This window comes from Clarias gariepinus, chromosome 17 (assembly GCF_024256425.1).
Source record: "Clarias gariepinus isolate MV-2021 ecotype Netherlands chromosome 17, CGAR_prim_01v2, whole genome shotgun sequence".
NCBI classification, from domain to species: Eukaryota; Metazoa; Chordata; class Actinopteri; order Siluriformes; family Clariidae; genus Clarias; species Clarias gariepinus.
Window position 1 is genome coordinate 19919081 of NC_071116.1, and position 21416 is coordinate 19940496.

The 21416-nt window shown below is 39.5% G+C and overlaps 1 protein-coding gene across 4 annotated transcripts in view; it reads right to left on the bottom strand.

Annotated features, from left to right (window-relative positions):
- The window catches only part of psd3l (pleckstrin and Sec7 domain containing 3, like), a 139902-nt gene that overhangs the window by 93609 nt on the left and 24877 nt on the right, over positions 1-21416 (bottom strand). For 3 of the 4 annotated variants that reach the window (XM_053515913.1, XM_053515912.1, XM_053515914.1), the window contains exons 3-4: positions 15342-16098; positions 11293-11736 (exon numbers count right to left, since the gene is read on the bottom strand). In XM_053515913.1, the coding sequence (XP_053371888.1) occupies positions 11293-11736; positions 15342-16098 (1201 nt within the window). Of the gene's footprint in view, positions 1-11292; positions 11737-15341; positions 16099-20889; positions 21015-21416 lie in introns of those variants that run through there. The other variant, XM_053515915.1, reaches the window with a different exon arrangement.

Here is a 21416-nt window from a genome sequence, read left to right on the forward strand (position 1 = left end):
TTTTAATGCGGACTGTAATTACACAACAAACCTCGAAACTCCGGGACAGTGAAACAAATATGAATAAAAAGTTAAGTGGAAAGTAATCAGCGGTAAGTATATGTGATCATTTTATTTGCTGAATGGACTACTTGTTTGCCACGCTGGTCAAATACACTATATTGCCAGAAGTATTCGCTCGCCTGCCTTCACATGCATATGTAACATCTTGAGTAACATCCACTTCTTAATCCAGAGGGTTTAATATGATGTTGGTCCACCCTTTGCATCCAATAAAACCCTATAACAGCTTCAACTCTTCTGGGAAGGCTTACCATAAGATATAGGAGTGGAATAGGTATCCCATCCCCAACCTGCTCCCACTAAATTGGAAGCATGAAATCGTCTAAAACGTCTTGGTATGCTGAAGCATTAAGAGTTCCTTTCACTGCAAGTAAGGGGCCGAGTCCAAGTCCTGAAAAACAACCCGACACCTGTTCCAACATGACAAGTAAGGTCCATAAAGACGTGGATGAGAGAGTTTGGAGTCCTGTCCTCAACCTGATAGAACACGTTTGGGATGAATTAGTGTGAAGACTGCAAGCCAGGCCTTCTCATCCAGCATCAGTGTCTGACCTCACAAATGCGTTTCAGGAAGAATGGTCCAAAACTCTCTTAAACACACTCCTGAACTTTGTGCAAAGCCTTCCCAGAAGAGTTGAAGCTTTTATAGCTGCAAAGGGTGGGCTGACATCAGATTAAACCCTATGGATTAAGCAGTGGATGTTACTCAAGTTCATATGCTTGTGAAGGCAGCTAAGCTGTTGCGTGGAAAAGTTTTTTTTTTTTTTAGTGAGTAAGTGAGTAATACCACCTCATTTAAGATATCATATTTTATTATGAAATTTTAGAAGATAAACCTATTAAATATGTAGTTAATTATTCAGTTTTAGATGCAAAATACCTATTTCAGGAACAACAATTTTAAAACGAATCATAGACGACGCTGAATTCTTATAACCAATTTTAACGCAAAAGGGGAGTTTTCTTAGAAATGTTGCAAAGCCGAAAAAAAAAAACCCTCAATGCTGAAGAAAAAGAAACTTCTTCTTCTGCTTCTTTTGTTATACTGTATTTCTTGCAGACTAAACGCTTCACAAACGACAGAACCTTTGAACATGTCAAAAAGTTAGATTCAGATTAAATGCTTTGAGTATGTAGACACATTTTAGCAAATGTATCCATGTAAACAGTTACATTATAATCTCTAATCTGGATGATTTCAATCAGATTGAAGAAATATTGTCCATGTTAATAGAGCTAATAATTACTCTTGCTTCTCACTGATGTCTATATATTGTGTGTGTAGTGAAAACACAAGGGCTGTTCTATTTGAATCATTAAACACTTCAAGTGAGTATCTCTGGCTGTTTCAAGAGCTTTGAGTAGGACCTGTTCAAGCATCCTAAACATTAGGGATGGGAATATTTTACTATATTATCATGATACCTAGGTTCCTCCATAGCTACTGATCATCACTTCCTTTTTACAAATACATACAGAGAAGACCGCACTTTTCATTTCTGACATATTTTCACTCAAGGTGTAATGCATTTCCAATTGCTTTATTTGTTTTCATGTTTTAAATCCTACCAAACAAAAGTCTATCTACTGTACTTTGCAAAAATTAGACATGAATAATGACGCATCTGGGGTTTAGTTATCTTCCCAACACACACACACACACACACATACACATGTACTCTCTCTCTCTCTCAGACTGGTACTGCTTGGAAACCGCCCTCTATTTCTTTTCCCTGTGGGATCAGACTTATGTCAGAAGAGAACCATGGGACCTGCAGATTACTCTGATTACTCAACAAAGGCTCCAGAGCTCCAGCTCACACTCTTCACTGAGTGAATCTATGATCAGGATACACTCTTGATTCACACATAAATAACTGATTAGATGTGATGAATATCAAGCTGATTTTTCTAATTTCTCAGCCTGATTTGATATTATTCCTCTCATTAATCTGGCTGGTCTGAAGGTGTTGATTAGTTTCCTGTAACAACAGTGAGTCTGACTGCAAGCTAAATGACAGGTATATAATTGAATCCACTCCTTCTAATGCATTTCAGTGGTTCACAATGTGTATCATTATCAGATATTCATATAATCCAACAAGAGGTGCAATAGTAGTTTTATATAATAAACTTGAAAAAATATATTGAAGATGATAAAAGTAATGGTTTGCAGCATGGGTTAAGAACATGGGCGTTGCTCGACCCCATTATTTATCTGCAATGCCTCAGTAATCTGCTATGCACCAATCTCATGTTGGACATTTAATAAGCCCATATATATTAATAATAACAGGATCGAGGTTGCATGATGGCATAGTGATTCGCACTGTGGGCTCACACCTCAGATTAAGGGTTTGATTCCTGCCTCGGGTCTGTGTGAGTGAAATTTGCATGATCTCCCTGATCTTGGTGGGTTTCCTCTAAGTACTCCGGTTTCTTCCCGCAAGCTAATTAGTTCCCAAATTGCCCATAGAGTGTGTGTGTGTGCCCAGTGATGGGTTGGCATCCTGCTCAGATAGTACCCCGTCTTGTGCCTAAAGACATCTGGGAGGCTTCTAGGCTACACGACACCCCCGCCCTCCAACTCTGTAAATAACCAGTGATACACTGTATAAACGATGAATGAATAAATAACAGGACAATGTATCTTTCTCTAATCCACACGATCAAACTGACCTTGGTCTGGGTCTGTACATCACGGCGACTGTATTCATTTGAACACATAGCAAACCTTGCATCGGAGCACAAACCAAAAATCAATAACGAAGTTTGTACAAGGCAGAGATGGTAGGCAGGAAGGAGAGATGAGTAAGAGAGGTTAGTCATTAAATCTCTTGCAGGTCTGGCAAATATAAAAGCCTGAATGATTGTAGAAATTGGCCAAGTTGATCAAATTCCATTTTAGTTGAGGAGGAAAGAGCTGTTAGTCAAGTCGTGGTCCCGTGACCGAGCACATTACCGAAATGAAAACTAGACAGTATCAAAAATTTGGACCTTTGGACCTGTTGTTGCACATGCAAAGGAGTGATTGTCTTTTTTCAATATTCTCTCCAGCATTTGCTTATGATATGCAAACAGATCCTTTATCAACCTTCTTTTGGCTTAGTACTGATCTCTAGTACCTTAAACAGACACACACAAAGTGTTCACTTGAAGAGCAACGCTGATGCATTATACAGAGAAAACCACACTATACACCCAAAACCACTTCCCTTGGTCGTCATGGAACTGAAAACAAACTTGACCGCTAACAGGCTATTTTAAAAGCAAGAGGACGCTTTCAGAAGTTATTTTATTGACCATCACATGACCTAAACTCAAAAGTTCTAAAAAAAATCACACGTTGCCCATTTTATTTAGAAAAGTACTGCTAATAAGAGTGTGCCACCAGCATGGTGGGAAGGCAGACTGAGGTAGGCAGACTCAGACGTTTGGCAGCGCGCCTGCCGGGCTGACTCACATCCCTGGCTCTGGTTAGAGTCTCAGGAGCCAGGAAGTGACAGCTTTCTCAGCACAAGCTGGGAGGCCATGAGCCCCAACATGCAGGTGTCCATCACATGACATCAGCACACATTGACGGGCCACCTGGCACACGTGTCGACACACAAACCAAGCCACGCTAGTCACTCAGGACTAAAGCTGACTTCTAATTTAATAAACAAAACCGCAGACGACAAAAGACTCCTGACTCATCGTTACTACACAATAGCGGGGCTCAAGTTACGTCTCCTTGTTAGACTTTAGTCTTATAAGGAAATCTAGAAATACTGTATGAGAACTTAACGTACGCCTCATATAAGAACTGTTAAGGCTATAGATAAAAATGCAATTACAACTGTTGTATCTCAAACCTAAAAAAAACTGGCAAACCCAGAATGTGTCACATTAGGTCATGCAAGGCGCATTCCGAATAACACACGCAAAAATCAGAGCTACGAGGGCAAAAACAACAGCTGCATAGCTTCAGACACGCCTCATTTCTTCAGATTGTGCTTCCACAGAGCCAGACTTTCTTATGTTTTTAATGTAATCTTAAGCAATAGCTCTCCAGGCTACCTGAAGGACTTTTTTTTCGGTCCAGTTTGTGTACTCAAGCTTAGGTCAAAGGGAATTGTGAAAAAATTGGGGGTTCGAGCCCCACCTTCGCCAAGCTGCCACTGTTGAGCCCTTGAACAAGGCCCTCAAGACTATCCACTCCACTGTATCTTGGCTGACCCTGCGCTCCGGCCCCAGGGGCCAGGGGTGGCTCAGTGGTTAAGGCATTGGACTCTGGTTCGGAAGATCCCAGGTTCAAACCCCACAACCACCAAGTTGCCACTGTTGGGCACTTGAGCAAGGCCCTTAACCCTCAATTGCTCAGATGTATAATGAGATAAAAATGTAAGTCGCTCTGGATAAGAGCGTCTGCCAAATGCCTAAATGTAAATGTAAATGTCCTAACTGGGATACGTGAAAAAATATTTTCACTATGCTGCAAGGTATATGTGACTAATAATTGAAGTTTAATTTTAAGTTATATCACTTACTCTTTTGTAGGGTTAAGGAGTCCGGCAAAATTCGAACCCGCAACCCAGGACGTGTAAGGCAACAATGCTAACCCCTAAGCCACAGGGCCATCTAATTATAAATACTTTTTTTTTTTTTTCACCAGAGCCTGTTAAAGAAATGTCTCTAATATGATGTGGCATAAGATCCCACAGCAGGATTGTGACTGTTTGGAGATCAGGGCAGTTGTTCAGATTAGTCTGAAGGCTTCGGCATCTCCTGAGAAGCGAGCTGTGAGATTTAATTAGATCTGCTGGAATGAGGCAGGCAATTCACTGCCATCAAACTGAGACGATGAGAAACGCTATATGACACAGCTAAGCCTTCAATCTTCCGTAAATATGAATCATCCTGTTCTCTTTATCATTGACGGACTCAGAGAAGTATCCTAGAAACCCATTTCTGCTGATGCTGTCACCTAGAAGGACGTCTTATAGTTGCAACTGGTTAGATTTGATTGTTAAAGCGCTTTGTTTTGTACTTGGAATCATTTGTATGGAATGCGCTGAGAAGGCAGCTTCGTCTCGACGCGGTGGAGAAAAGGTTTTAGTGAAGTGGTCAAGCTGAAAGCTTTTACTCCGCGGTAATAAACCAGACATTGATGACCTGTCATGGGTTGGCATGGGAAGCTGAAGACTTTAGACCGATGGCTAATATGGGGTGTCCCGAAAGTCCTGTTGTCACACACAGTGATGTTGAACTTGTGTCAACACATCTGTAGTTGTGCATGTATTTGCTTAATGTGTGAAGACCTTCAGGACACCCTGTGGAAGTTCTACCTCTATTTTATACATGGATGGAAAATGAAAGGGCGATGTGTGCTTTTGTTTATTATTTTTATCACACAGAAAGCTTCGAGCTTCCTATTGGATTAGGAAGATCTGACGTCCTGGGTGAAAATGGGAAGTACAGAGAGGCAGCAAAGCAGCCGTTTCAACCTTCACGTTTAGAGGACGTTAGAAAGAAAGAGAGGGAGAAACAGAGGGAGAGAGAGAGATGCTGCAAGCTACAGTTCTGAGGAGTCACTGCGGTGTGCATGCACACTTGCAAATGCTCTGACACACACACATGCACACACACACACACACACACACACACACACACAGCTGCCAGCCTGATCAAGAGTGCACTCTAATCGTCATCATCACTATGATTAACGAAAGCGTCGTGCAAAGCCACTTACTGGATGGAGACGCGTTCAGGATCGGCCAGGTCTGGCTGGGCAAAGCATCCGGACACCAAGGAACCCATAGAGTCCCCTGGCAGCAGAAAAGAGGAGGAGGACAAGGAGACAAGGACAGTCCTCACTAATAAACTCCTAAAGTCTCGCTCCTGCACGCCATGTGATCTCTCAATAAACTCCTGAGCTTGTGATCCTGCGCGCCATGTGATCTCTTACTCCCTCTGTGCCTGCTCTGACCTACATGGCTGCTAGGACACGGGTACCTTTTTCTTGCTTATTCATTAGGAAGGCCATAGAGTGGCTTCTGCACGACTGGATGAGTGCCGCGCTTCCTGCCTTACGCTCCATCTGCAGGCCGGATGGAAAGGAAAGGGGTGGGGGGGGGGGGGAGTGGAGATGGGGTTGGGGTTGGGGGGGGGGGGGGGGGGGGGGTTGGGGGTTGGTGTACTGGTACAGTACATGGCCCCTCCTCGTGGCAAGGAGATGCAGACTGCTCCTGCTCCTCTGTCGGAGCTATAAATAACGGCACAGCACCGCCTTTCAGCACAGTGGACTTGACAATGAGGACATCACATCTGAGCATTTCATGAGCGCACGGGTGAGAACGCATGCTTTAGTACTAACACGGTATAGTCGCCTTGTTAATAGCGTCTAAGACAGGATTAGGGTTGAAGCGATGCTTTGAATGAGTTCATGTACAGCTGTGAGAGAATTATTTGTTTTTAAACAAAACAACACTGTACAATATAAAGCAATGTTCTCATCATATTGACAGAATATACTGCAAGTACAGTGAGTAATAATGTATACACACTTCAGGTATAGGTATAAAATAATACTAAATTTATTGCCATGCGTTATATATTGACATATATGATGATTTAATAATAATAATATGATAATATTATTAACATTATATTCATATAATATACATCATACTATTTTTCTTTTCTTGAAGTGTGTATACATTTTTTGGCTGACATTGTTTTATGATACTAAAACAGCAGTATCATAGTCACTTATCGACTCTGAGCTTACATCACTGCATCACTGTATCAGTGCTGAAATTGGCATGGGATTACACTTCCCATCAGCCCCTGCACTACAGTGTGCACTCACCTGTGTCTTTTTTAACCTCAAAAGTAACACTACTTAAGCTCATTTTTTCCTGATGTGTCTGGTACCGCGTTTGTTGTCATGTGTACTAATTACTAGATTAGATTGGATTCCTTTATTAAATTAGTAATTTAACACAAATTAATGAAGCCCAAATAATTTAAACAAACAAAATACTTTTCAAAAATGCTGTTCGAAAATATCGTCACAAGGCCACTAAAAACACAATGCCCACTTCTACGCAACATCTGGACTGCAGGTGTGCCATCTAACAACCTTAATGATATCTAAGGTATATTATCACTTTATTATTTCTATATTGGGTAATTGAGTAATATTATGCAAAACTAACATTTTGTGTTAAAAATTTTTGCTCTGATAAATTCTTTAAGACTCATCAATTAACGGTGATGAGTTTTTATCTCAAGTTCATAGGTTATGTTTCTGATTTTAAACAAACTATATTGTTTGTTTTATTTGTATTTGGTGCAATAATTTGTTTGCCTCTGATTTCTGATTTCGTTTTCCTAGTCACATGTTACACCATGCTTAACCATCCAGCCCATATAAAAGCTATGTGGGCTGCACGGTTAAGTGGTCATTGTTTTTATGCATGCTAATATAAAGCAATGTGATTAGAGGCTTCTGCTCTACCTCCGAATAATCAGCTTCAATAAATACACAGGGCAGCTGAGCCTTTGCTCGAGCCCGTTCTCCTCCACTCACGCAGGAACACACGGCAACTCAGCTGAGGGAGGAATCTAGGTCCTCACCCGACATAAGGACCTTTAATCCATAAAACTCTGAGGAATTTCCTTCAGCTCCTGAATCATGTGTAGTTCAAACAGAGCAGAGCGGTCGGCTATAAGGGGCCTTTGTGCCGAAACATGAGGAAACATGAGGCCACAGGTATCAAGAGCACAGTACAGCAGCTGTGTTGTTTCTGTTAGAGATCAGGCTGGAGCATTGCAGCTTAGTCTCACACTCTCAGAGTGGTATCAGCCCACCAATACTGCAGTTATAACTAATTCTGCAAAACAAACTAGCACTTTGTTTTAAATCGCATACATATTCACTATTGTAAACTGTTAAGAGTATTAATGCTAACAAATCTATCTATTACAGCTACTGTTAGGGTAAGAGCTATAGATTTTAATAATTAGTAAAAAATCGATGAAACCGGGTAGAAATCTAGTAACTGATCATATTTGTTTTGCATCTATTTCTCAGTAGCGTAGATATCTATTCACTTGTACACCACAAGGGGGTGCACTTGCAGTTCAAGTGATGCACAGTATTGAATGCTGTATTTTTAGTGGGCTCCTTTTTTAAACGAGGCAAAAGCATTTCATTATTTTGGATAGCCTTACTGTTTTGTTGGGTTTGTACGAATAAAACTGTAACTAAAAAAATATGTATTCTCTTGTCAGTAGTTAATTATTAATGATTAATCAGTACAAACCTAAAGAAGATTCCTTTTGCATACTAGACTTGTTCTAGGTCAGTATTTTTCGATTCGATGCAGCTCATTACATGCTTATCTTTTATGAGAGACAGACCTTATGTGAGTGTATAAGTGTCTAAAAATGTTAAATGATCTACATTCTGAATTGGAAAACTGGTATGTTTTGCCTCGTATATGCCATCTACTAATGCTGCTTTTGTTTCTCCAGATGCACATAAGATACGGAGGAAGTGTAAGAATAACGCCACTTCCTATGCCGCTGCTTCTGCACCATCCTCGCAATGTCATGTGACATGTGTATTTCCAGTAGACCGGTAGTGTTTTTAGTCACTTACATTACATAGACATAAGGTATGTACATAAGTAAAATTATTAAGTGTTGTTCTACATTTTATTATAATTTTGCATTTTTTAAAAACCTAACGTGGTCAAGGCTTGGCAGAAAATTCACAAAGTTTGAGAACGCTTGAGATAAATGATGCTTTAATCGTTTCAATCTTTAATTCAAAGGAAATATATGCCTGCATTAAAAAGAAAACAAATCCCAGCTATGAAGTTAGGGTCAGCACCCCTGAAGCAGATACGGTTAAGGGCCTTGTTTAAGGGCTCAGTAGGGCCAACGTAGCAGTGCTGGGGCTCGAACCCCCAACCTTCTGATCAGAAACCCAGTGTCCTAAAGCCTTAACCGTTTGAGCCACCACTTCCCTTTTCTTAATGGCACACAATTTCTTGTGTTGGACTTTAATATAAAAACATTAAGAGTCTTAGTTCCCGGAGAACTGATATCTAAGAACCACTTCTTCTGAATGTCATGTGCGGTCTGTGCCGTCTAGACTGTGCCGTGGCCACTGGAGGGCAAGGAGAAGCAGAAGTGTTGTAATTGTGCTATAGTTGTATTTTTATGTTTACAGAAGCATGTCTAGCCTCTCAGACAATTGTTTAAATTTGCTTTTGCAGCAGATGGCGCAATTTCACCAAAATGAATCAAAAGCCGTAAGAGATGCTTTTGTTCTTTCCTAACGTGGAAAACGAAATCTGAAAATGAATCATTCTTATCTTATCTTAATAGTAATTATTTAATGTATGTCTGAGCACTAATCTTCTAAAGTGTATTTTATTACAGCTTTAATTTTTAACAACAAAATAGAAGAAAATATTTGTACATTGTGAAAAAAAATGTATTCACTTGATTTTGTTCATAAATAATTTCTAGATGTTTATATTTGATATTTAATTTTATAGCCATGTAAAAATCTTATACATTATAATCTATGATTAAACTGTTCAAAAACTTAAATTATACATAAAATTACAATGAATATATAATTTACTACACTATATTGTTAATATATAAATGATTATCAATTCCAGTTATATACAGTAATGTTCAAAAAAATCTAAAAGTTAAAGACATTTAGGATTTTTTTTTAGATACTGTTCCAGTGTTGATTTTAGATCATACAATTTCCCTATGGGTGTGAGGGTTCACCACTAGAGGGCAATATGTTGTGTTTGTAGTTTTTGTTTGTAGACTCAGTTTCCCAGAAGGCACCTTGGTCAGGTGACACGGATGCTCACCTGACCTGAGGATGTCCATTAGATTCCTTATAAATAGCTGTTAGTTCTGGGAAACTGGGTTGAGCATTAATGTTAATTTCAGTTCTGTTAAGTGGGTTTTGTTTTGTTCTGTTTTAGTTTGTTAAGTTGCCATTTGGTTTATGGAGCTTTAAGTTTCTATTTGTCATTATTTACTTTGTCTCTGTGTCTCCTAGCAGGATTAGCCTCTAGGAGAATTAGCCTTGTGTGTTTTCCCTCATGTGTGAGTAACCTCCTTTGCATGTGTAGTTCTTAGTCTGTATAAATACTAACCAGTGCACTGCTAACCTGCTTAGATCTAAGTCTGTCTAGTCTCCTCGTCTGTTTAGGTATTAACCTGTTTGGCCACTAACCTTTAGAGTTGTTAGTCTGTTTCGTACCTAGTCTGTTCGTCTCTTGGGTCTCTGGCTACTAGCCTGTTTGGCAATTCGTCTGTTTAGCTACTAGCTAGCTTAGCAGCTAATGTGCATAACAGCTAGTAGGCCTAGCCAAGCCTGTCTTGTGTGTGTTTAGCCCCAGCATGTATAATCCCTAGGGTTTAGTCCGCTAGTCTGTTTAGTGTGTTTTGTCTCGTCCGGTTTGTATCCCATGTCTGTACTGTATATTAGGTTGTGTGATCCCTTGTCTGTGTATTAGTTGTTTATTGGTTTTGGTTATAGTATGCTCCCAAATTCAAGCCAACTTCCTTTGTTCTTGTTTGGTTTGTTTATTAAAAGACCTTTTGTTTCACCATCATCCCCCTCTATGCCTAAACACCATGCCCACAGTCCAACACCTAGCAGGACGTGACAATGGGACTAATAAATTATTCTATTTATCTAATTTTTTATCATCTTTCTGTTTATCTTTTGATCAGAATTTCTTTTAAATAGGTTTAAAAATCATTCTAATTTTAAGAATATTTGTTTTTAAAATGCAAAAAAAGTGCACATTTTAATCTTTTAAATATCCTCAATTTTTACATTCTGTGGTTTGTGATATTAATGCACAGTGTAGCTGTACTGAACGTTTATGGTGACACACAATTATAGAAATCTTATCTAAATGCAATCCAATAGTAAATCTCAAACATTCATTCTAACTGAATGCATTTTAATAGAAGTCTGTCTCTTTTACCGCCCAAAGCGTTGGCCCCGTCCCTAAATGTCTTGTGAGCAAAAGTGTGTAATTTTATACGTAATTGCTCTGAGCCACTGTTTCCCCAAAGCTCATTCTCTAAAATGCAGATGAATGTGGAAACTAATACAGATGTGCAACTGACTCCACAACAAATGATCCAACATAAAAGCAGGGCACGCTGCAGCTAAACCTCATGTCCTACCTCGTCCAGCACTGCAGCCAGTCGCTTGTGTCCTTCCCCATCATGCCATTGGCCAAAGCTCCATCTGCATGTCCATCAGTCCTGTCCTCTTGCTCTGAGGATGTGTTCAGAAAGCAGGAGGTCACCTCCAGGGCGGTTTTCCCACTCTTCCTGGTCGCACTGACGCTCAGCACCTCCTCCTGCCTGCTACTGCTGTCCATAAACAGGCCGCTTTCTTTCAGCCGCTGCTGGATCATGGGCGTGAGGGGCATCTCTACGACCCGGTGTGTGTGCGCTGGCTCTGCCTGCGTGTCTGTCTCGTCGGCCGAGGAGGAGAGAGCGTCCAGCGAGTCCAGGCTGCTGTAGAGTGTAACGCACAGGCGCTCCGACTCCAGGATGCTCTCAAACTGACTGCTGAACATGTCGGTGGCCTCCTCACTCTCACTGGCTTTGCTCTTTACACTCCTACACAAAAGAATGTAGCGTTCAATTAGTGCTAAATATACTAACTAGAGGTTTCGTTTATGAATACTGGTTTAAATCCCAAAACAATGAACTCTCCAATCTAATTGGCTAAAAGCTGTTGATTTATTCTGTTATCTGTTTGGCTAAATGCTGATGAGTTATTTTAACTGAATCACAGGCTCACATTTATGTGCCTTTTCTAATACAGTATTTTTCTTAGTTCAATAGTAATAACTAGTTAACAGAAACATGTACAGTGGATATTGCGAATACACTCACTCATCTTCTAAACTGCTTTATCCTGTATTCAGGGTCACGGGGACCTGGAGCCTATCCCAGGAGGCAGGGTACACCCTGAACAGGGTGCCAATCCATCGCAGGGCACACACACTCATTCACACACTATGGGAACACCAATTAGCCTAACCTGCATATCTTTGGACTGTGGGAAGAAACCAGAGTACCTGGAGGAAACCCACACACGGAGACGGGAGACGAGAATCGAGCCTGGCCAGGAATTAAACCTGAACCCTAATGGTGCAAGGCAACAGTCCTAACCACTACACCACCATTGCAAATACAGTTTAAAAACAAACAAACATATTCTTAAACATAAGACTTGTTGATGTTTATGTAAAAGATGTTTACATAACATTTTTCAAAGACGTCTCCAATGTCAGTCCTTTCAAATAATGTCTTTAGTTCTCTTTACTTTTCAACAAGCAGAGGTTTTTTCGCTAATCATGTTTCTCTCTAACATGACAAACAGCATTTTTCTTTAAATAATACTAATAGAGAAGGCCGGTAAGAAGACGAAGGTTTATATTGCGATATCAGGTAGTACTGTAAGTTTGGTGGATGTTTCACAACATACAACAAATCTAAGTATTAAAGGTTAAAAATTATGGCATGTTTTTCATTTACCAACAAAACATTGTCTATTATCAAATTGCTGTGAATAAAAAAATAAAAGTTAAACCAGAGTTGGTATATACAAATCTCATTTATCTTGCATTATTTCCCAACTTTTGATTAATTTGTCGTCATCATCTCATCTATATCGCTTTATCCTGTGTACAGGGTCACAGAGGGCCTCGAGTTTATCCCAGGAGGTAAATCCTGGACAGGGTGCCAATGCATCGCAGTTTAATTAAATCCGTGGTTTTCGAAGTGTGGGGCGCGCCCCACTAGTGGGGAATACAGACATGACAGGTGGGGCGCAATGAACGGGAGGGAATTAGTGGAAAATAATAGGAAAGTACCTATTCTAATTCATGCTTTTCTTTATTAACAAAAAAAAATCGGACACTCGAAACTAAACAATCACACGCAAAAAAATGAATTATTAATACAAGTAAATTAAAATAACATCAGAGAAAAAGTGGAACCATAGTGCAACAATAACGGTTTAACGTCAGCATTGTTAATAAAGACAATGTAGAGAGGAAATATATGTGGGTATCTTATTTGCAGGTTTATTTACGCAGCTATTGAATTCGGAGATGCAAATATCAAACTAACTATACCGCCGTCACAAACTGGGTCAGTAGCGTACTGTTCTGTATGTAGTGAGCGTAATAACGTCAATGGATATATTTGTTACATGGACCACAAAAAAACAGGCGATTCAGCACTATCAACCAAAAAGCCAGCCGAAAAAAAACATGATGAAGCCTATGTTGCGCTTGGATTCATGGTGGTGATGGTGGGGGCAGAGGAGAGACCCGCGTGTGTTTTGTGTCTTAAACCGCTGGCAGCAGATAGCATGAGACCCAACAAATTAGGAAGACACTTAGAGACAACACACCCCAGTCACGTTAATAAGCCACTCGACTTCTTTGAAAGAAAGCTCTAGATAAGTGACGAAGTAAGCCTGTTATAACAATAGCACGTGTATTTTATCTGTTTTGAACTTGGTGTTATTTAATCTTATTGGTTTAGAAATTGATATTTCAATAAATAGTACACTTGGCCGATTTCGTTATCATTGTCATCAAGTGGGGCTTGAAAATTCGCCCACCCCCTTAAGTGGGGAATGACAGAAAATGTTTGAGAACCACTGGGTTAAGTCAAGCTGGGAAATGTGTTATTTACCATTTTCTGTTTCTTTTTAAAATGCACTTAAATTATTCTACCACTAGATGGCAGTCAAATACAACAATAACAGCCAAATGCATAGACATGACTAACAGCAGAGATTTTAACTATATACAGTACAGTACTGAGCAAAAACATGCAAGTAACTCCTATAGAGCAAAAAACAAGTATTCTATATTATATTATTATATTATAAAAAACAGGAAATGTCAAGAAAATTTTGCTTAAAATATAGTTTCAGGTATAATGTGTGCAGTTTTATAGGGAAACTAGCTGCTTACTTTTCCTGAATAATCCTACAGAACCAGTCACAGTCCTTTGGAAGACTTTATCCCACCTGATTCTTCTTTACGCGTGCAAAACACAGAAGCTTTTTTTTCCCCCAAAAAAAATGGTCTTTTACATAATGTGCTGCTTTGTTTTCTGTCCTACAGATATTTTTCTTTTTCTTTTTTTTTTTTGCTACTAATGTTGGGAAATCTGCATTTTTTTTTGTTCTGACATAATAGTGAAGTCATAAAATAAACATGTAAAACACACACACACACACACACACACACACACACACACACACAAGGTGCCTCTGGCTTTTGCACGTAAAGTCAAGTAATTTAGCAAAATTTACTTTGTTTTTTGCTGAATGACAAAATTCATATTTTGCTGATTTTTGTTGTTTAACTTGTGTTGAGTTAGTTTTTTTTTTTTATTCCTGATAATAACCCTTACTAAAACAATGAATTAACATCTGGCTGTCTGCAACCAAATGTCAGCTCTGATAACACACCTTTTACTTTCAGTCAGTGTGACGTACCTAAACATCATCTGCTACTCATCAATCCTACAGTATTTTTAATAATTGTATTAAATATTACTTACAAAAGTCACAAGTTTTGTACATAGAGTCACGATAGTTATTTTCTTTAATGATGTCATTCATAACTGTATCTGTGTTCCTCTTATATTTGAAATGGTGACCAACCCCTAAGCTTTTTGTTTTAGTTTAGTCACATCCCACGACAGCGCAAGAGGATGGCTGGCGATTCCTATGTGATAATGATGGTTTGCACGTACGCGTACATATTGCATAGGTACTAATCAGTACAAAGAATTGCTGTTGTAGGAACAGCGTTAGTTTGACATTTACACATGTCAAAATGCTTGGTGGCTAAAAAGAAGTGCTGCGTCCGTAACGTCAGCTTTCAGTCCATGCATATTTTATTTCTCCGTCTCCATCTAGGCATTTGGCAGACGCCCTTATCCAGAGCGACTCACATTTTTATCTCGTTATACATCTGGGCAGTTGAGGGTTAAGGGACTTGCTCAAGGGCCCAACAGGGGCAACTTGGTGGTTGTGGGGTTTGAACCTGGGATCTTCTGAACCGTAGTCCTGAGCTACCTTTGACCCTATAATTCTGCTAACCCTATAAGCAGGAAAAGATGAATATGACCCTTATCTAGCTAATAACTAATCCAGTATGTGTGAGTGGATTACAATGTAAAGCTCTTACCTGGCAGAGCTGGTTTCAGTCACTTCAGAAACACACACCGCTGGCACGGCGGCGTTGAGTGTGTTGTCCTGAGGAGGTTTCTCCATCTCCTGAGTCGTCTGTTCCTGCTCTTCAGCCTGTCCATTCAGAAAAACCTCTCCGTCAGCCTGTTGCTCCACAAAGCGCAGCTTCTTCTGAGGTTTCTCTCGCGCTTTGCCCCCGTCTAGGAAGGCACTGAAGATGCCGGGGATCTCCGCCAGGATTTTGCTCGATTCGTCCACAGCGGCATCGAGCGGCCTTGGTGACGAGTCTCTGCTCTCACCTCCCTCCTGCTTTTCCATAACGGGCACCGGTGCAGGTTTATGTTGGCCCGTGGCCGCATTCCTGGTGTCTAGGCCGAGAGCGGGGCTCGCACAGTTCAGCTCCTGCGCTGAGCCTGGGTCCTGAATCAGCGCCTCACACCACGAGTTAAAAGTCACGTCATTCAGCTTTTCTGACTGCGCCGGGTCTGAGGCGCCGTTCTGTAGCTCTGGGGCTTGATCGGTTTTGCCCGGAGGAGAAGGAGGCGTCCCGTTGCAGGGGATCATGTCTGAAGCGGTGTGATGCTCGGCCGCCGCAACATCCCGGGCTCGGGCCGTGAGGCCGCTCAACAGCTCGGCGAGTTCCCTGTCGATCTCCTGAAAGAGTGACGTCTCATCGAGTTCATCCTCCTGGACAGAGGACTCGGGGGTTCTGCCGATGTTTTCCACCAGGTGGGGGTTCAAGTCACATGTAGAAGCTGAACAGAGAGAACAGAGAACATAGAGATGCAGCTACTTTATTAAGGGTCAAAGTGGAACAGTTTTTATGTATAAAGTATTATACATAACTTTTCCAAATATAAAACATTACTATCATCAAACACAATTTTTGAGTCCTTGTATAAAGAATTCTTCCTGTTACCTTTTCTACATAAATGATCATTAATTACAACTTTTGTGTTTTGGATTTTTTATTGGTTACCAACACCATCATTGCAGATCTGTGTCCACTCAAAACTGGCTGGTCGAAAGGTTTTACCTTCTCCCTCTTGACCTCTCTATAACACTTATCATTTCTGTGCCAACTGCTTACACAGGCACTTGTCTGGCTGGTGCGTCACGAAACCGAATGAAACAAACGTATAAAAGTTCTCTGGGTAGAGACAGTTTGCAGTTTTGTGAGGAAATGTGCAGCAGTAGCACTTTATGGTTGAGCTGTAAGCAGGTTTTCAGACATGGAAATCAGACAGGATGGATCATTTTGCAAGTCTTTAGTAACATGTCTCTGTCTCAATGCAGTAACTTTAAAAGTGACAAAAAAGGAAGGGTAAAGAGAGGACAACACTGCTACACTACTTTAACGTTAAAGAACAGGAACAGGACGTACTTACAAGAACGTTGGACGATACAAAACAATAATCGTAACAATAAATGTGTTAAAAGTATAATGTGTCATTGTTGGAAAAATAAAATATTGTTTGCATAGATGAATTCTCAGTGTATAAGAAAATAAAACATTTTAGTATGTTTTTAAATAAATGCTTAGCGCCTGTTAGAGCTGTGCATCATGTTTAGACTGTCAATCTGATGAGATTAGATTTGATTTCATGGGCATTTTGATTTATGTTTCGAGTCGATTAAACAGCAGTTTATTTTTTATTGTCCGATTTGTCTCAAGTTGTATGTGACAGTTGTATTTATTACAGTATTAAAAGTATTTTAAAATTCTAACATTAGCTTAAAATAATGGTGTTGTGTAATGTGTGATTATTGTTCAAATATTACGTCTCATAAAATAATCGTAGATTCCTGAAAATTTGCTGCTCCACATTACAGTCCACTAGGTGGCAGAATTGTGACTTCCGTCACTCACCCATCTTATACCTTTCTTAATCCTGTATACAGGGTAGCGGTAGGGGGGGCGGCGGATCCAGAACCTATCCCAGGAATCTTAGAGCGCAAGGCAGGGAATACCCAATCCACAGCAGAGCACACACACCTACACGCACTCATACACTTAGCCAAATCTGCATGTCTTTGGACGGTGGGAGGAAACCGGAGTGCCCGGAAGAAACCCACCAACCACGGGGGAGAACATGCAAACTCCCCACACACAGGGGTGAGAATCGACCCTGGCAGGAAATCAAACCTGGACCCTGGAGGGTCAAAGCGACAGGGCTAACCACTATTCCATAACAACTACCCATGTAACTAATAAAAATAAAAATAAATTAAATGAAGAATCGATATTTTACCAAATGGTACAGTGGAACCTTGGATTACGAGCATAATTCATTCCGGAATCGGGCTCGTATTCCAAAACACTTGAATTTAATTTGATTTAAACCAAATCAAATTTTCCCATAAGAAATAATGGAAACTCAAATTATTCGTTCCGCAGCCCAAAAAATATATACATAGAAATAATTAACACAAAATAAATTAAACAAAGTAAAAATAAATACAGAAAGGTAAGTGTTTCCGTTTGTGTTATGTTTTGTTATGTTAAATATGTTTTACACACACACGTGGTCACAGTGTTATAGTAAACAGTACACGCATGCACGGATGTTGATTAAAGATGCGCATCACGCATGCGCCTTTTGTTTTGACGCCGAGCATCACGTGATCACAACTGAGCCAACGTTTTTTCTCTCTCTTGCACTGCGGAATTGTGGTTAAATCGTCTCCCCTGCTGGGTCTTAGTGCGCGTCTCTTACTGGTATAATCAACATCCGTGCATGCGTGTACTGTTTACTATAACACTGTGACCACGTGTGTGTAAAACATATTTTATTTTGTGTCTGTATGCGTGTGTGTACATGATACTCGGTACTCGTAAACCAAGACTTTTTTAAGTCAAAATTTATTACAAATCTTTGGTCGTCTTGTGGAACATTCGCAAACCGCGTTACTCGCAATCCAAGGTTTCACCATATTTGCTGAAGATGCAAGTGGTCTGTATTTTCTACAAAAACAATTTTAGACAATTTAAGGTTTTTTAAATTTTCTGTAAATTAATAAGCAGTTTTTCGAATCTGCCAAAGAAAATGGATTGAACTGCATAATCGATTAATCTAGCATCCATCATGTTTAATTTCTTACTTCATAAAAGATTAATTTTGGAATGTTTGGTTTTGAAGGAACTGTGACTTTTTCAAATTAAGCATTTTAAATATTAAGATATTTTAAGATAGGCAGATATAGACATCCTATTTTATTTAAATAAACACTATTTTTTTTTTAAATACATTGATATAATGGATGTGGACTAAATCAGTTTTTTATTTCTTCCATAAACATTAGTATAACATAAAAGTCACAGAAAAAAAATAAAATTTCTGAAAATTCCTTCATCCACAAAGTTTTTTTACCGATAAACTATATAACTTTAACTGAGTAAAACACACACACACACACACTTATACACACCCCCACACCAAGCACTCCTTTAAGCCAAAGTTGAGAAGCCAGCTTGCACAGCTGCTCAATTCAACATTCAATCCCACTCAGCTGACGCTTCAATTTTTCAGCAAGTTTTGCTTCACACTCGAGCGTCTTCTTGCTTAGACCTGCTGTTGAACCATCCTCCCCCACGTGTACTGTTAAACAATCAGAACTTAATAAACATTATTGTATTATCAGTTCCTCCTGTCAGTGTATCACAGTGTGTGTTAGAGTCTACTGATTGAGCCCATCATGAATAAGTCTAGTGTGGTTAGAGAACAGAGCCGGACTGTGTAGATGCTCTAAACACACACACAGATAGAGAGAGAGTGAGAAAGTGAGTGAGAGAGAGGAATTGACAGGGGAAAGAGCCTGATCTCTGTGACGGCTGTGGCTCATGCTCACGTCTCAGCATTCAATAGTGTTAAAGCTCAGTGGTAAATAAGTCGTTTTTAAAAATCAGGCCCAAACACAGAACCGATTTGGGAGGCGCTGAAGAACAATGTCTGTCACCAGGTGGCAGCGTCTGCCCGCCCTTACAGAAACACAAAACATCAAGCACAGCTCCAAAATCTAAAAAATTATATATATTTATTCAAATGTTTAAAGCATTAAACACATCATTTAATACCCCAACACTGACACACCAAAACACCATAGTAACCAGAAAACGCAAAACACAATATAATAACTACTTTTGGGATTAAAGTTACTGATGTGGAACACTTTAAAAAAGGATCTTATCAGAAATTTTTAATCAGCTTGACTTGAACCCTGATTCTAATTAACCTGATTCTAATTAACCTGACCTCACAGGTGCTCACGGGGGTTGTGGTGATTCACGTATCGCCACACTGATTCCAAAATCGATTTTTGTAAAAAAAAAAAATTATTTCCGTTCATAATATCAATGGACCGTCGATCAGCCAGTAACCAGGACTGGCTGCTTTTCAGTTTGATTGGAAATGATGACGATCAGCCTCAGATATAAAATATCACTTTTATGGTGTTACATTATCAAAAATTGTGCACGTTAAAAGCCTCCGATCTGCCTTATTCTCCAAACTCTGTGAGTGTCAAACCCACTCATTGCACACGCTTACACTAGTCTCAAAACACAGCGAGCGCAAATTAGTGGAAAATCTCCTGCTTTAGAAACCTCATGTGCTCGTGACAGATGTCGCACGCACCCCAATGATCGCTGCCGCTCCACCCGCGCACTCACTGTTGCGTTTTAAATATTTGGAGGCATTAGAGGAGGTAAAACATCGCAGTGTACACATTTTTATCCTGTGTGGTAGGAGTGAATGATTTGCTAAATAATTATAGCGGATGGCGGATATACAGGCTGCTAAGTTAAATGTTAAACTCTTGTACTTATGGTTAGTTTGTATTGTTTAAATGCTGCACTTGGCTTTAAGTGAGAAAACTAAAGCTATAGGAAATGAGACACATTTAATTAAACTCATTAAACTTCTTTAAAGGTTTAAAATTGTAACACGATTGGGATATTGGTAAAATCGTTATACTTATAGAATGGCAATTTTAATTGAAGCAGCATCCAAGAATCGCGATAATCTCGAATCAGGAGGAGACTAGTGACTCCCATGCCTGATAAGATCTGACAGTTTTGAAATTGTGTGGACATTGGGCTGGTCCTCATTTTTTACAAACTACTGTACTTTAAAAACTAAAAACGCCAAAACCTTTTTCTTTTCATACATTGAAGTTAAGATTAAGCAGAGGCTTATAGGTATAACATAGTACAGCATTAATTAAGTGCATTACATCATTTTTATTATGAAGATAAAGGGTTTAATACCTGTTTAAACATACATTATGTTTTACTGAATTGAATACCTGGTAGTGAACAGCAGGAACATTAAAAATATATAATATATAAAACAAAATATATATATATAATAATTCTGCTCAGATATTTTATTTATATTTTATTTATTATTTATGAGTCACCTAATTAATACAACAGAAGGACCTTTGTGTACTATTTACCAAACTCTTAGTAAGTAAGTGAGTTAAAAAAAACAAAAAAAAACACTAACGATCTACTTATCTGATATTTTTTATGTAACAAACTCAACTGCCTTGTATGGGAATATGGGCCTCTGACTCCATCCGGTTGCAGAGATGGCATGTATAGTATGTAGATCGGCAGACTCTCTTCAGAAGCTCTGAGGCATGACGTTCTTGTGCGCGCCTTTTTGAAGAAAACCTGAACGGTCAGTCAGGAAACGTCGATCGTCATCACCATCAGAGTGGAAAACACAAAATAAGTCACGCAGCAGCAGAAGAAAGGTCCAAAGTGTTGTAAAATGTTGCAAACCTGCTCCGCGACTGTCATGAGTTAGCGTGAGACGGACACGGCATGTGTTATTGCTGAAGATGAAACTGAAACAACCACAGGCTAGTGGTGAAGTTCTATAGTTGCTATAGCGTAAGTGTGTAATAATAGGTTCCGTGGACATCCCACAAAGAACTTAAAATAAACTGATAAAAACAACAACTATGGCTTGGTCTTTAATAAATAAAAAAATGTTAACGTTAGCAAGTTACTGTCATATAAGACAAAAAAAATAAATACAATTCTCACAAAATGACAAGAAAGTGT